General features: G+C 30.4%; 1 protein-coding gene across 1 annotated transcript; it reads right to left on the bottom strand.

Moving 5' to 3' along the window:
* Window positions 1-2,696: 2,696 nt before the first annotated feature.
* Window positions 2,697-6,829, bottom strand: LOC147078910 (trypsin-1-like). The gene is made up of 4 exons (XM_085948571.1): window positions 6,770-6,829; window positions 5,016-5,199; window positions 4,316-4,568; window positions 2,697-3,150 (listed from the first exon to the last, which is right to left on the bottom strand). The coding sequence occupies exons 1-4, from the start codon at window positions 6,813-6,815 to the stop codon at window positions 2,851-2,853; spliced, it is 783 nt and encodes a 260-aa protein (XP_085804697.1). The 5' UTR covers window positions 6,816-6,829; the 3' UTR covers window positions 2,697-2,850.
* Window positions 6,830-17,014: the final 10,185 nt, after the last annotated feature.

Genomic DNA, 17,014 nt, shown 5'->3' with positions numbered 1-17,014 from the left:
TCTGATGCTTGCCGGGTTACCAGTGACGAAGGGTTCGTCTGCCGGACACGTGCATCCCATGAATAATTATCTGTGAGATGTGCAAATAAATATTTGACTAAGACCCCAAAAGGCTAAGGGTAGTTGCTTTTTATGCATATCTGGAAATGTTACGGCAGCAGAAGACTGTCGGACCATGGAGTGTATCAGGGGTACCGCGCAAGAGGCTATCTATACAAACTTATACCTGCTATCCGTGCACCGCTCAACCCTTAATTCGTTAGTATTCACAAGTTAACCGATGATTAACTCATTGTTTCAGTTACGTTATTATAAGTACTTATAGTATACATATAACAGTGGCAAAGGATCGAAGTAGGCTGTGGAGATCTTTCAAAAATAATGCTCACTCTGTCAGTCGTCAAACTTATTTATTCCCATTGAACTAAGAATACAAATCGGACATGGTATTGGTTAGTTTTTATAATTCAATTATTCCCTGCCTATAGCAAACCATAATAGATAGTTGGCGATCTCGTTCTAGATGAAAGGGTTTAAGCACCCTGTTTAAACCCCCCCCCCCCCTAGATTCGTAATCCACAAGTATCTTCAAATTACAGTCCACTGTAAAAAAGCGCCACCAACATATTATCAATTATTAACAATTGTCTAATAAAAGCCTTTTCGTGTTAAAAGTAATATTAAAAAAAAAACCTTGTCAACAAATATTTTATTTAAACCACCCACTTGTACGTCACCGTTTCTAATAATAGTATAATATTTTTTTACTAGACATGTTAGTTATATCACTTATAGGGCTCGAAATGGACCGAAGCTCACCGGAGCATGCCTTCGGATCATGAAATCCCCCAGATTATCGCTCCGTCTCCTGAAGAAATTAATTTGACCGCCTGAGCTAGTAGGTATGCCATATAAAAAAAATAAAAGACAAGTTTATATTTTTCATAAAATATACACAAAATTAGAATCGTCGAGACGTGTCGGTTATCTGGTAATACCTAATCGTTTTACCTACAACTACTTCTCTAGAAAGTCAAGTAGGTTTCCAGTATTAGAAACTTATCTCTTAATCAGTATAGTTCCCGTTTGATTGATATGTCTCAGTTGCACTGTAGACAATCGTTTTTCTATTTTCATTTTCTCAATGACGAATTATTTTTCATCACAACGTATGAATCGAATAACCCAAAAATCATTTTTTTGTCGTTACTACTCGAGAATCCTCGATGAATTAGCTTATTGTGGTCAGACGTGTCAAGGTATTTCAAGTAATTCGTAGGCAATTAATTCCTAATTCAACTCTATAAATCTTTTATCATTTGATTAATGATCATCAGCTGATTTTATTGATTATTTCTTACGTGTATAAACACGTTCAAACATAAGTTTGAAAGACTATGATATTATCGACTAGGTATTTTAAAAGAAATGCAAATATAAGTTTACTTAGTTATCTTATCGTTACCTGCTTTCGACATGTATTTGTTTAATTTTATTTTTATCACATAACGAGTGAAGCTGTATTATTAAATAACATAATATCGTAGTGTTGTTATCCGGATTATTACTAAACTGTTAATTTTTCAGGGTACGTTTTATGATACGAAGATTCAAAAGAGCTACGTTGTTTAGATCTCTTCACTGGGTCTATGAAGTAACAGGAAGCTGAAGAGATAAGGCTCATCATCAAGATGTCTGGATTACATTATTTTGTACAGTCGTCCATCGAATTCGGAACGAATTTAACGCGAGATGAGTAGGTCAACAATGTTTTTCTACTAATAAGTATTGAATGTGAACGCAACGAACGAATGAACTGATTGATACATTGGAATTTTCAAGACTCGCCAATGGTTAAATTGCCAAATTTTCATTATAAATACAGTAATATATTATAATTTATACCACTCAAAAATATTTAAAAAAAATAATGTAATAACGGGTGGGCAAATCAGGATTATTTTTATTTCCTAAACTATTTTATTAAGGCTATATATACTTCAGCTGAGGCATGGTCTAAAAAGATCGTGACTAGGCGATGCCCGGATTGTGCAAATATAATTTGCTGCCGAACGAAATATAATTTGTCAAAAATGTGTTTATTATGTTTTATGTTAAAATTATTATAAAATTATGTTTGTTATTATATTCGAAATAATAATAGTAGATTCATTGACATGTTTTCTTTTACAATTACATGCGGAACGTTTTTTAGTCATCTTTACACGATTTAAGAATATATTCGTCCTACGCCATTGCAAAACAAATTGATGTGCTCACACCTCGACTATCAGTTGCTACATAAGTCCCGTGCAGTTTGGTTTTGGCAAAAGAAAGTGTGGCACTAAAATCTTCTCGTTCAGACACGTTTAGAGAATCACGGATGGCGACCTTACACAAATCGCAGCTGCATAAATTACATAACGGGTTGAGATGTAGTAACGCAAATAATGTTAAATTTTATTTTGATAAGACATATTGTTTGAAAAAATAATATTAAACCAATACAAAATTTACATATTGTTTGCCCCTTTTGATTAGCCTAGCACTCTTCTGTCACCCTTTTGTAATTTCCCCTCCAGTTGCCACCATTTCAAGAATCATTTCTCTAATACATCGTCGGCTACATTATAGTCGTATGAATAATGTTGTAATTATTAAAAAATGTAATAAATAAAATCAAAAAACATTTTTTTCGGATATAGGATTTTATATTATTAGTTCTTTGTGAAATATCAAGTTATTTTGTTATTAATAATACACACGTATAAAAGTTAGACATTAAAAAAAATAGTATTAAAATTTATTGAATATAATTTATTTACAATGTGTCGTAGAAAAAGAGGGAATTTAATTTGCGAGTTCTTTGTTGACCCAATCCATCATAGATGCAACGCGGGCCCATACTCCTGGGTATCCCTTCATGGCGCAACCTCTACCCCATGAGGTGACTCCTACGAGGACACCATCAATGACGAGTGGGCCACCGGAGTCTCCCTGGCAAGCATCCTGTCCTCCTGTTTCGATTAATCCAGCGCAGATCATCCTGTCGGTAATAATATTGAATCCACTGTAGGCGGTTACGCAGACCTTCTGGTTGACAATTGGGATGGTCACTTTCTGAAGGATGTTGGTAACGCCGCCTCCTTGCTGTAAATAATAAAGTAGTCAATCAGTAATTTATGTTCATTAACGATAGCAAAATGATTTACCGATTTAAAACTGGATGGAAGATATTCGAAACTTGAATTCGAACTTATTGAGGTCCAATGATGTGTGTTTCGTTTGACCATTTTATTTCGCTAAAAAGCTTTTTTCATTTCGAAAATTTAATTAAACCCAATATTCCACAAATCAATTTTATATATCAATGATGTCACCACACGTTATGTAGGTAGATGCCGTTTTAATTAATAATTAAATACTAAATCATATTTGTCAAATAACTGCAGATATCAAAAAACATCAAGACAGCATAAAAATATAACACTAATAAACTTCAGAGCCAGAGTATCTTAAAATCAATTTTATCTAAAATGAGTTAAGTACAGATTTTATACATATCTCATGCCTAATTCACACCACTTTGAACGTATTCATAACAGAAACCCGAAATTATTAAAATAAGTAATTACATTTAACACAAAAAATATTAAATTACAATCGTAAATATTTTATTTGGAGATAAGGTAGTCTGGCTTTTAGGTATGGATATATTTTTGAAAGATCTGTTATATAATATAGTGTACACAATATCAAAAAGTGAAATTATAATATTTATAAAAAAACGTATATATAGGTAGTAATTATTCTTTTAGAGATTATTTATAAACAGCACCGGTTACAGCGGACAAAACCAGATCCGATTATTAATTATGTGTTATAATTATATATTATACCTACTACATAATATTGTGTTTTTTTAATATTGAATATAATATTTTTAACCAATAAAATATATTGAAAGCTAGCACCATTACATAAAAAAACTATTTGCGGATAGTTTCGTACCTTTTTATTAATAATACTTTAAAAATACATTTATATATTTTGAGATTTAGGGGTTAAATCAATTATACTTAATGTCATTCAAAGTTTCCAGGATCTATGGTACACATATTATAATATTATAGTTTTAATTTACTTGGCAATATTGTCATTGTCAATAATGAATAAAATAATAATTACTCCAAATGATTTTCATGGGTACTTTATAATAGAAAAATATTTCCGAAATATATAAATTATTTATATAGGGTACAGAATTTACGGCATGACATTTTAAACATAATACAGGTATATCAAATTTTCTTACAGTGGTCGCGCCCCATCCTGAGATGAGAGCAGATGCACCATCTGCGACGGTGTCTCCTTGCTTGGGAAGAGCGACGGCCTTAACGTTGACTCCATCAAGGTTCAGAGGACTTTCCAACCAGAAGATGGCAAGATCGTAATCGATGGCGATGTTGTAGCCTGGGTTTGCAACTAACCTGGCAACCTGGACGACCTGTCCTCCCTGATTGTTGTTCTTGGATCCGGCACGTACTTTCCAGTTACTGGCGGATGTTCTATTAGGAAAAATATAGTAGATACACCAGGTTAGGTTGCAATAGAATATTTACGAATAATTGCTAAAAAAATTATGCACACATAACACTGGTTTGATTTTATGTTCTTCTTTTTTATTTTGTTCTTCAAATATATATATAAATATATTTCAAAACAAGCCGTGTGGTCCAATGACAGTAGTGTAGTTAACAGTATTGGAGTAGTAGAAATGAAACAATCACACAAACACCCTCATCAGGAAACGAACCCGGATCAGTCGGATGACAAGCCATTACTTCACGCCCTGAACTACAAGGGCCGATATTTATAACATAGGTATTTTTAAAATAGCCTTAAGACCACCGTACAGGCGTCATGAAAAAACTGCTAATACAAGTTATTTTAATAATCTTAAAATAAATCTTTGAGCTTTAACAGATTTTAACAAAATCTATAGAATCTTTTACCCTTCAACGCAATGAGCAGCTGTGATGACGACAGTCTCGCTGACGATGGATCCTCCGCACCTCAGGGAGCCACCATAGAGGGCAGCCACCTGCCATGGGGCATCTGAGATCTCAGCTGCATCTCCTCCTACAATGCGTCCGTCAGTACGCGTGAGGGTGAGGAGGGGTGCAATCGGTGGGGTAGCTGTTGAGTACAAACATAATTGAATTAATATATATTTAAACATAGTGAACTTTAAAAATTATAAATTTCAGACTTTCACAATATGCTATTTGAATACAAATAAATAGCATTAAAACATTATAAAGAACAAATAAATTTATTATGCATTATTAGAATAAAGAGTAAAGAGAATAGTACAAATAATATAAAGTAAAGTACACCAAATGAGCTGAGTAAGCGCAATTTTAAGAATTTATAAAACAGCGCTCTCCTATACTCATCTCACGTAGTTGTAATACCTATATCAACATTTAAAGTGATTTGGTTGGACAGTGTAATTACCCTCCCCTCTCAATTGCCATCACCAAAAGTAAGTTGATTCTGCACCTTGGGAAAACAAACAACCGATGCTCCCAATTTCTAAGATAGTTATCAGGGACACACATGTCAATACTACCAAAAATGGCTGAGCTCTCAATTACACTGCGTATTAGCGTATAATATAATATAATTATTTAGAATCGCTGTCAACAGTAAAGGTAATATTATATAATATGCAAAATGTCTTACGGTATTTATCCCATTTATTTCGTATCGAAATAATAAAACAAAATAACATAGTTCGTATATCAACATAACATAGGTAATTTTACTTCGTTCTATTTTACAACGTTTTTTATTATTACAACGTATTCTTGTTTGTCCGGTGGTTGTTTATCCAGTACAAATCTTGCAATCAATTTTTAACTAACTTTCCGACTAGCTAGACATTTAAAACTTTTAGAATATATCAGAACACGATGCCAATGCATTTTTTTAATACTTTTAGCCATATTTAAGCAGAATTGAAATCATTTTCAGTTAATTATCCTGTTTTGTATGGAAAATTATTTCATAAAAATCCGTAAAAGGTAAATGACCATTATTGGTTGCTAAGATGGTGGTCCTAGCAACCTAAATTTTAGTATATACGTGCGTTACTATGGAAATCAAAAGGAAATGTCAAAATGACATTTCAGTATTCTATTTATTTGTTTTTTATTTACTTCATATCAAGTACAAGTTTGAGCATATTGAGCATAATTTCATTTAAACATTTATGCAGTTTCAATAATTGAGTAAGATTGATTTTCATACAAACAACTTTTGTGCATATCATAGTAAACGTACATAGCATTATTTATTAATTTGCGATACTATTTATTCAATAAATTATTACATTATTTTGCTAAATTAGCTTTCTGTTGAAATTCTATTGACTCACATAAATCGCTTGTTTTGTAATTTTAACAATATTATGTTGCAAGATACATTGTAGTTTTAAATTAATGGTTTCCTGTCAATTCATGCTGGATGGTAGGGTATTAGAACAAACTTAAGATGCTAACTTAAAAGTACACTCTGTCTAAGGATCCGTGTAGCACCCACAGGTATATAAAATATCTCAAAATATTTGATTATAATGATTTTATATATAAATATATATGTAACTATTTGTTTAGTTTGTATTTCGTCAAATTATGGTGCTTGGAAAAAAGTTTTAAGCATTATTATTAAACAAAACAATTATAAGATTTTAATGATTACTTACCCGAAGCACCAACAAGGAAACAAGCGAGCAGGATAAACTTCATCATTATCAAACAAATAGACTGATACATTTTCATTTGTCGTTGCAGCATTTATTCAAAATATTATCTCATTTAATCGCATTGGAAGCAGTTCAAGATTATTTAAATATCTTGAAGATATGAAAACTAAGATTATTTTAGTAAATCTACCTACTTAAATTATTAATGAGGATAACGCTACAAATAAATCATGGAATAACCCATCGACGTTTATTAATGACAATGTAATAATATTTTGTATGTATATGTTAATAATTGCACAAAATCTTGATAGGATTTAAATACGGGTATTGATGATTTTTTTACGAAATGTTATGTTTTACGAAAAAACGAAAACGAGTCATGTTCAAATGTTTTGCGGGCCAAAAAGAGATCCGCATCAATGGCACTCAGCTCAAACAGGTGAAAAACTATATCTATCTGGAACAACAAGTGTCTATAGATGGATGTATATTTGATGAGATTGTTCGCAGAGTAAAGCTAGGCTGGAGTGCTTTTGGCCGTCTGAATAATGTCTTCAAAAGTGACCTCCCACTGTCCCTAAAGCGCAAAGTGTTCAACCAGCGTGTGCTTCCCGTAATCACATATGCGTGTGACCGTAAGTAAAAGAGAGATACATGCACGGAGAGGTACATGCTGGGCATAACTCATAAGGACAAAAAGAGGAATAAGCGGATAAGGAGACAGACAAGGGTTTGCGATCTAATAGAGTTCGTAAAAAACCTCAAATGGAAATGGGCTGAACACATAGCTCGAAGAAGGGACAATCGTTGGCCAAATTTAGTCATCCAGTGGTATCCAAGAGGTACGTTCGCAAGGTAGACCTAGAGGCCGCTGGATCGATGAAATGATAAACTTCTGCGGAAATACGTGGCAACGTAAGGCACAGGACCGAGAGAAGTGGAATCAGCTTGGAAAGGCCTCCATCCAGCAGTGGATAGATTCAAGCTGAAAAATAATGGTACATACGTATTAAATTCGTCTGTTGCTTGCCGGTATACCAGTGACGAAGGGTTCATGGGCCGGACACGTGCATCGCATGAATAATTATCTGTGAGATGTGCAAATAAATATTTGACTAAAACCCCAAAAGGCTAAGGGTAGTTGCTTTTTATGCATATCTGGAAATGTTAAGGCAGCAGAAGACTGTATAACCTTGGAGTGTATCAGGGTTACCGCGCAAGAGGCTATCCATTCAAACTTATACCTGCTATCCGTGCACCGCTCAAACCTTAATTCGGTGGTATTCACAAGTGAACTGATGATTCACTCTATATTTCAGTTACGTTATTATAAGTACTTATAATATACTCATAACAGTGGCAAAGGATGGAAGTAGGCTATTGAGATCTGAAAAAAATAATGCACACTCTGTCAGTCGTCAAATTTATTTATTTCCATTGAACTAAGAATACAACTTGGACATGGTATTGGTTAGTTTTTATAATTCAATTATACCCTACCTAAAGCAAACAATAATATATAGTTGACGGTCTCGTTGTAAAGGAAAGGGTTTAAACATTCTGTTTATCCCCCCCTAGATTTGTAATCCACAAGAAATTTCAAATTACAGTCCACTGCCTAATAGGCGCCACCAACCTATTATCAATTAACAATTATTGTCTAATAAAAGCCTTTTCGTATTAAAAGTGATATTTAAAAGAAACCTAGTGAACAAACATTTGATTTAAACCACCCTCTGTATGTAACCTCTTCTAATAATAGTATAATATTTTTTTTACTAGACATGTTAGTTATCTCACTGCAGAGCTCGAAATAGACCGAAGCGCACCGGAGCGTGCCTTCGGATCATGAAATCCCCAAGATTATCGCTCCGTCTCCTGGAGAAATTACAATAAAAAACAGACATTTAAAATTTTTATAAAATATACACAAAATTAGAGTCGTCGAGATGTGTCGGTTATCTGTTAATACCTAATCGCTTTACCTACAACTACTTCTCTAGAAAGTCAAGTAGGTTTCCAGTATTAGAAACTATCTCTTAATCAGTATAGTTACCATTTTATTTATACGTCTTAGGTGTTTCTCAACGACGAATTATTTTTCATCACAACGTATGAATCGTATAACCCAAAAATCTTTTATTTTAATGTAATTCGTAGGCAATTAATTCCTAATTCAACTCTATAAATCTTTTATCATTTGATTAATGATCATCAGCTGATTTTATTGATTATTTCTTACGTGTATAAACACGTTCAAACATAAGTTTGAAAGACTATGATATTATCAACTAGGTATTTTAAAAGAAATGCAAATATAAGTTTACTTACTTATCTTATCCGTTACCTGCTTTTGACACGTATTTGTTTAAGTTTATTTTTATCACATAACGAGTGAAGCTGTATTATTAAATAATATATCGTAGTGTTGTCATTTCTAATTAATTTTTTTTGAAAAAAACAGTGAATTTTGTAAGATAATACAGTAAGTAGTTAATCATTTAAAAATGGATTATTTCCATATTATTTTTGTTATCTCTGGTTTGTTGTTTAAAAATGATGGTTAAGTAGTATTTATTTAATTTTTTTAATTATTATGTCTTTGGTTTAATTAAACAAGTTTACATAAATCATTTTTTTTAAATCTACAACGTGATAGTTATGAATTGTATGCATAGTAAGCTTTTTAGAGAAATATTAATCCGAGTATTTGAAACATGAAAGCACAAAATTACTTTTTAATTCCATTTTGTTCTATTTCCAGATCTCTGTTTAACCTTTTAGTCAGAATACAAAAATTCTGAATGGATATGTCGATAATGTCGACAATAAGTTATTCTTTTATATGCAGAATACATTTTTAATATTTATATTTATAATATATTGGTTCGAATTTAACGCGAGATGAGTAAGTCAACAATGTTTTGAAGTGTTGAATGTGAACGCTCACCATTAACTGATTGATACAATGGAATTTTCAAGACTCGCCAATGGTTAAATTGCCAAATTTTCATTATAAATACAGTAAAATATTATAATTTATACCACTCAAAAATATTATTAAAAAATAATGTAATTGTTGTAATATTGGAAAACTTTTTTATGGCTAATATTTCAGAGTTAAATTATAATTTTGTATTGATTAAAAATAGATAAATGTTATTTAATTAAACAATTTTTAAATAAATAATATCGACCAGTTAAGTGAATAATAACAATTAATTTTGATGTTCACGCTAACTGGTATGGTTTTTGTGTATTCAACAAATCTATGCCAGATAATCTACATTTATTTAAACAGGATACAAAAAGAAAAGTTTATAAAATAACAATTTTAGTAGGTCGAGATAACATAATTTCTGAGAACATTGGATCATTGCTTCAGAAATAGATGAAAATTATGATAAAATTATGATCAGATTCTATAAATATTTAATTTTTAATCACCACTATTGTGTTGAAATCAGTTTTCAAAATATATTCACACTCAATGATTATCCAATACAACAATCAGTTTTCCGTATTTATCTTAATCTTAATTATTTTATAATTTTATTTTATTTTTAACTTAACCATTTTTATTCATAATAACTAATTATAACAACAAGTTGAACGTAAAGTTCGTATTTTACATTCCGTACAATAATATTTTGTTTGAATTAAAAGTGGAATATAAATTTATTAATTATTTTTATATAAAATATATATTTATAATATGAACATACTATATTAATTGAATTGGAATTAACGTAGTAGAACTCATCATAGCGAAATGATTTGTATTGAAAATGATTATGATGAAAATTTAAACCCTAATTAAATGCTGATTCAACTTTACTAATAAATTTAAAGTAGCCGATTTACTAAATGAAGGCAATTGATGAATTCAAAATGTGGTACTGGCGCCGAATGCTTCATATTTATTGGACAGGACACAGGATGAAACAGCCAATCATCCAGAGACAGATAAAGGATAATCTGGATAGACTGGTGGTTTTGGGTAACCTCCAGGGATGGCGAAGAAGAGGAACATAGTCGGCATGGTGGAACGACCAAGTGAAGGAGCTGAGTGCGGGTAGCCTTCACCAGTGAGACACAGAAGATCGAGAAGGGTGGAATATCTTTAAAAAAAAAAAAAACAGAATTTCAAGGTGGTCACGATCTTCAGTCATGGGGGAATGACCGAGAAGAATATAATAATATATGGTAGTCAATTTTATATAGGCGGTAAAATTTAAACAAAACAATATATTATTTTTTTAAAAGAACAAAATGTATATTTGAATTTTTTAATAAGTAACGAACGGTAGCAGTTTTTTACAATACACTATTATTTGATGAAAATAAAATATGTTTTGCGTATCAATTAATACAATATTTTCCATTTTATTTATCCATAAACGTATATATGTAATATTATATGTAAACGTTTTATTGGTGTTCACTTTCAATTTTGTTGGTGGAAATCTAATTGTATTCACTGACATCTGATGAAATTTGACTTAATTATATCTTTCTAAAGAGACGCAATCGGTGTTGTTTTTTTATTATATTATTTCAAGTTTCAATCAATATATTTTATATATGATTTGAAAACATTTCATGAATATAACCCACTAGAAACAATCTTATTTTAGAAAAAAATACGACATCTCACGGATCTTGAGCTTGTAACTGCTGGATTTGCGCCAGTGTGCTTTTCCAACTAAACTACGGGCATCCTACTTAATTACGAAGAATTTAACGGGTATATTGTTCTCACACGATCTTGGTTTTTGCATATATTAATATCAAGGTATGTATTAATTAAATGCCTTAATTACTTACTAACCGACATTTATTTACTCCAAATGTTTAGTAGTACTTGCTAATAATTTCATAAACTATTTCTTTTATTCCACGAATAAATCACAAGATTTGGGAATATAACATTTTATATATTGAACATACATAATTTAAAAACAGCGGTTATAGTTTCAATTCCCGTCGGGTGTCATAATTTAAAAAAAAAAGATTTTTCTAGTGAGTATATTCATAAGATGTTTTCAAAGTATGTATGATTATTTATTTATTTATAAAAAGAGTATTACGGCATTACAGCTATTGGCTAATGCGCCATAATACTTTATAAATACAAATGTATAAAAATATCTTAATTACAAATAACAATAAAAAGACAGCTTGTATAAATATTAATGAAATATGATAATTTATACAATTATAAATTTAGCCTATTTAATACGTCCACAAACATTATATAGTTAATAAAAAACAAATCAACCTTTATGGTGCCATCAAATAAGCTAATTGCACGATACACAGCATCATAAAACATAACATCTGTCCTGCGACGAGGTATCTTGAAGACCGTGGAGCTACGAGTGATATTGGTGGGAACATGAAAATTAATATTTGCCAGTACATACGGATTGTAAATGAACCCACGAAGAAGTAAAAAGAAATGCTTTAAAAGAACAATCACTCTTCGGGTAGACAGGGATTGCATTGATAGCATACCCAGAAGAAAACGAGTCGGGAAATTCATTTTATTGTCATTATCATAAGGAAAGAATTCGTATGTTCTTAAGTAGAGAAATCTAAGAAATCTATTGTGGACTCGATCCAACTTAATTGTGTGGGTGGACCTATTTGGACTCCAAATAATGCTGGCATATTCAAGAATACTCAACACAAATGATACGTATAATGATACGTAGCACTCGGACGTTTTCGAATGATTTTGAAACCCTCATTACAAAACCAAGCATTTTACTAGATCTTGTACTGATATCAAGAATATGCTGATTGAAAGTGAACTTTCAATATAATACTCGTATATTACATATCTAAGTATTGTGAATTATTTGTTGAATAAAAGAAATAGTTTATCCAATATATTTTATTCTAAATAATATAATTATTGTTAAATGTCTTGTAGAACGGATTTAAATTTTTTATTATACTCACTTTGAGTATCTTATCAACATTGTATTTTAAGGTCAAAGAACGATCTTGATACTAGCGGTATTATCAAAAGTCCATCTTGTTTTTTCAAAGACAAATCGTTCAATAACAACAGTTAGATTGATTGATTGCTAATCTTGTCTAGCTAAAAATAACTAATTGAATATATCTGTTAGTACAAGCTTTATCTTCGTTTGAAAACCTGACACATTGGATTGAAATGGTTATCTAGATATCATTAAAAAATAGTGTAAAAACCCTAAAAATTAATATTTAAAAATAAATAAAATTATTAAACAAAACACATAATATGCAGGTAGATAATTTTTGTTTTTAATATTTTATTAATGGTTATGGAAGCATTAGTAATATTAAATAATTACTTGATAACTGAGCTTTTATATTATTATCTTTATTACAGCTACTTACCGATATTTTTCAATGTTGATTATAGTTTATATTAACCAGTAGAGTATGGCCTACACCGTTATCTACGCAGGGTCTACGTTTTAACGTAGAGTATGTTAATTAAAAATAGTGCAATATTATTATTTGTATTATATTAAATCTTATGTTATACATTTAAGTATACATATTAAAAAATTCAATAATACTAAGTTATAATTAAGTTTATGTCTCATTTTTTAGATCGGTAGCCAATCGGCAGAAGATCTGTCAATTTCGAAATTGTTGAGAGCAATTATTAATAAGATCTCAATTTAGTCTAGCAAACAAAATATTTGAGTTATATTATTTAATCTATTAGAAAGTTGTATTCTTAGGCAAATGGGTTATTTTGTTTTCGAAATGTCTTTGAAATTGTTTCAAATATCTCATTTTTTACAAAGTTTTTATTAGGACGTATTCTTATTTGTCCGTTGGTTGTTTGTCCGGTACAAACCTTGCATTTGATTTTTAATTACTTCCCGACTGGTTAGAATATATCAGAACACGATGCCAATGCATTTTTAAAATACTTTTAGCCATCTTTAAGTAGAATGAAATTCATTTTCAGTTAATTCTTTTTTTTATGAAAAGTTATCCGTAATCCAATCCACTATTATTGGTTGCTAGGAAATTATTAATATATACGTGCGTTACTATGGAAATCAATATGACATGTCAAGTACAAATTTTTTGATCGTTTACGCTAGTCAAGTCAAGTTTATATGATTCAACAGAGAATTTAAAAACGTTGTACATAAAAAGTTCTTTTTATCTTATAATTATTCTTGTTCCGATTGATAGTAAAAATATTTAATTTTCTCTATATTGTGAGAATGGGTATTTAAATAAAGATATTTTTAAAGATATAGTTTTTACCAAATTATGCCTCGGTATAAAAATGGCCGCGTCTTTTGGCGGACCCTTATGTGAATCACTAAATTTGGTTTGTAATACACTGAAAGATAATAATGTCCTTTTGCCAAATTAAAAATTAATGTAGTTAACAACTTTTGTAAATGGATTTTGAAAAATGGAGATTGACCCTTCTGCCACCTAACCAAAGAGAAACTTCAATACAAAATCAGTTCCATAATGATCGTTATTTTCGATTAGACTACCTACTAAAGCCGTGCTCTTTATCCATATTATATTAATTTAATTCCTTACTAGCTGCCCAGTACTACTCTCCATGAGAGCAAATATGGTGTGTTGTAAAATAATTATATTTACTCTGAAAATTTGTTAGTTTGGTAAGTACTTAAGTAAATTTAATGTCAAGTAGTTATTATTTAATGTTGTTAATTTATATGGATCAATGTTATGGCTAATGTAGATTAAGATAATAATTAATCGATTAATTTATTTCATTTAACATTTTTAATATTGATCTTTTATATTGACAATCAGATTATTTGGGAATAAAAAGATTAAATAGTTTCTATGTAATCTATTTAGTTAATTTCGATAATAAAATGATTACCTTATTATTTATTAAATTGAGAATACTAATTATTACAGGTGGTCAAAATTTTTAACATAAGGTAAAGTAATTGATATCTTATCATACGATTATAGCTATCGTTGTTCCCGTAATCAGTTACGCAATTATTACTTTATTATGTGTTGTACTTATATGATAAACTGTATCTTCAATTGTATTTTATTCAAGATGAGTGTCTTGTGTCACCATTTCAATACAAGCGGCCTCAATTACACTTCATTATTAAAAATCAGACGATACCGATATATTCGGTATTGAACATGGAAAAAAATGTATCTATTAATAATTAACATACAATCTTTTATTGGACTGTACATTTTTTGTCGGGTAACACGTTGTCTGGTTAACTTCCGTTACTCTCTGACATCTTTAGTGACTAATGACACGTGCAGATTTTCTAAATATATTATTGTAAATACTTCCTTAATTTTAAATTTATCCAAATATTTTCACCAGTCGCTTGCGGGTTTTAGAAGTTGTCATGTGTATTTTTTTAGATGTATCAGAGATTTATATATACCTATTTATTGGTAGATACGATACATCTGTTTTTTCCATAATATATTTTACGAATACCAGTTTTTAATAAAAAATACCGAAATACCGATATTGGTATGTTCGTTTGGTATTGTAATCCCTTTATATACTGGAATCATCATACAGTGGGACCATGAGTACGGCTCAAGCCATTTGATAGCATTTAAATAGGTATTGCAAGGCATTAGCATTATAGCAAACAATACAAATAAGTACTTATACTAATCACCCAAGACACCACTGTTTGTTTTTCTCCCTGTGCAATATTGTGAAAGTCTTAAATCCTCTTATGATCTGTAAAGTTTACTATATATCAAAATAAATTAATTTAATTTAAAATCTGAATTTGCAGTATGATTCCAGTTTACTTTTTAGCCTTTAGCCTTTAGGTTCTTTCAGAAGAATCGTACACCTTGGATACATTAGATTTGGCGAGCGTTTCTCTCTTTTTCGAGCTATCTTTCCCACCCATTTTCATCTAAGGTTCCAGCAAACTCTATTACATTACATACTCCTGTTTGTTCGTTTAACCACGTGTTTCGTATTTTGTTCTTACATAGTAAGCACTCTATGCCAATACTAGTCTTTTACTGAGGTTTTATATTTTCATTACAAATCTTTCGCTTACAGTTTACTATCGGTTTCTATACTTTTTTGTATCACGATCCCATTTTGTAGTAGCCAAGTAACTTACTACCCCTTGCCATACAGGCGTAAAAACATTTTTTAACACGGAAAATATAAAAATATACCTATCATCATAATTTTTCTCAAAATATGTCTATGTTTATAAATAAATTAGTAATCATCATAATAATGTTCTTTTATGTTACAACTTTGATTCTATAAAACATTAATAGCAGTTTCGAGCATTGAACACAACGTCAGAATACGAGAAGATAAAACACTGAAGATAAGAAACAAAGGATAAGAGGACACTCATGATTTTTTTGTTGATTATAAATATCAACAACTGTAAGGTATTATGGTAAAGTATTTGTATATAACAAAATATTATAACATAATTATTGTCGATGGAAGTCGATTCACTGCCTTATAAAGGTTGTACTAGTTCATTTTTATCCCTTCCAGTCCTTAAAGTTAAACGATTTAATGATTTCGTCAAATCGGTTTTGTTAGATTTGTATGTTCAATTTCCCGTTTAGTCAAAATTTTAATTTCGAGAAATGCCATTTCTAGACAAATCATCAATGAGATACTTTAAAATTCGAGAAATTGTTACTAGGCAAAAATAATATAAGGATAAGTTGAAATAGTAAAAAAACTACCAACTGCAGTCTTAATTAAAAAAATTGAGGCATTAATAAAACAGTTAAACAAAATTCTCAGTTTTGATTCTGAACGAAATTTATTAAATTTCCGATTTAAATTTTTTTCCATAGAAAGAGTTAATAAAAAAAGATCTCATCATCTCAATAAATTTTTAAAACAGTTCAAAAACGACATATTGTGAATTTTCTACACCCGGGATTCGAACCCGGAGCCACGATATGCTCAACCATCGTAAGCAGTAATATAATAATTAACAGATACCTACGGAGACGTAAAAATTGGAGCATACCTGTCGCCATATATGAATCAAAGTTATGTGTGTAATTATCTTGATCTAAGTTTTACTGATACAAGAGACAAGTGTTTATTTATATTAAACACATCAGTTAGCGTACTTGATTATTGAGAACTATCTGTGACAGGCGCGCACACAGAAACATCTTTTTGAAAAAATATCCATAATATTTTTTTTAAGTATTGATTTTTAAGGGGCTAGGTAG

The sequence above is a fragment of the Rhyacophila brunnea genome, unplaced genomic scaffold, assembly GCF_057557595.1.
Source record: "Rhyacophila brunnea isolate RB1 unplaced genomic scaffold, BYU_Rbru_1.0 scaffold_10, whole genome shotgun sequence".
Taxonomy (NCBI): domain Eukaryota; kingdom Metazoa; phylum Arthropoda; class Insecta; order Trichoptera; family Rhyacophilidae; genus Rhyacophila; species Rhyacophila brunnea.
The sequence above is the reverse complement of the archived record's forward strand: the minus strand, read 5'-3'. Positions and strand labels throughout refer to the sequence as shown.

Coding starts and splice junctions, on each gene's coding strand:
- LOC147078910 (XM_085948571.1), bottom strand. CDS start 6,815: ATGATGAAGTTTATCCTGCTCGCTTGTTTCCTTGTTGGTGCTTCGG. Junction 5,200..6,769: donor TTTCCTTGTTGGTGCTTCGG/GTAAGTAATCAT, acceptor TGTACTCAACAG/CTACCCCACCGATTGCACCC. Junction 3,151..4,315: donor CAGGATGGGGCGCGACCACT/GTAAGAAAATTT, acceptor TATTATTTACAG/CAAGGAGGCGGCGTTACCAA.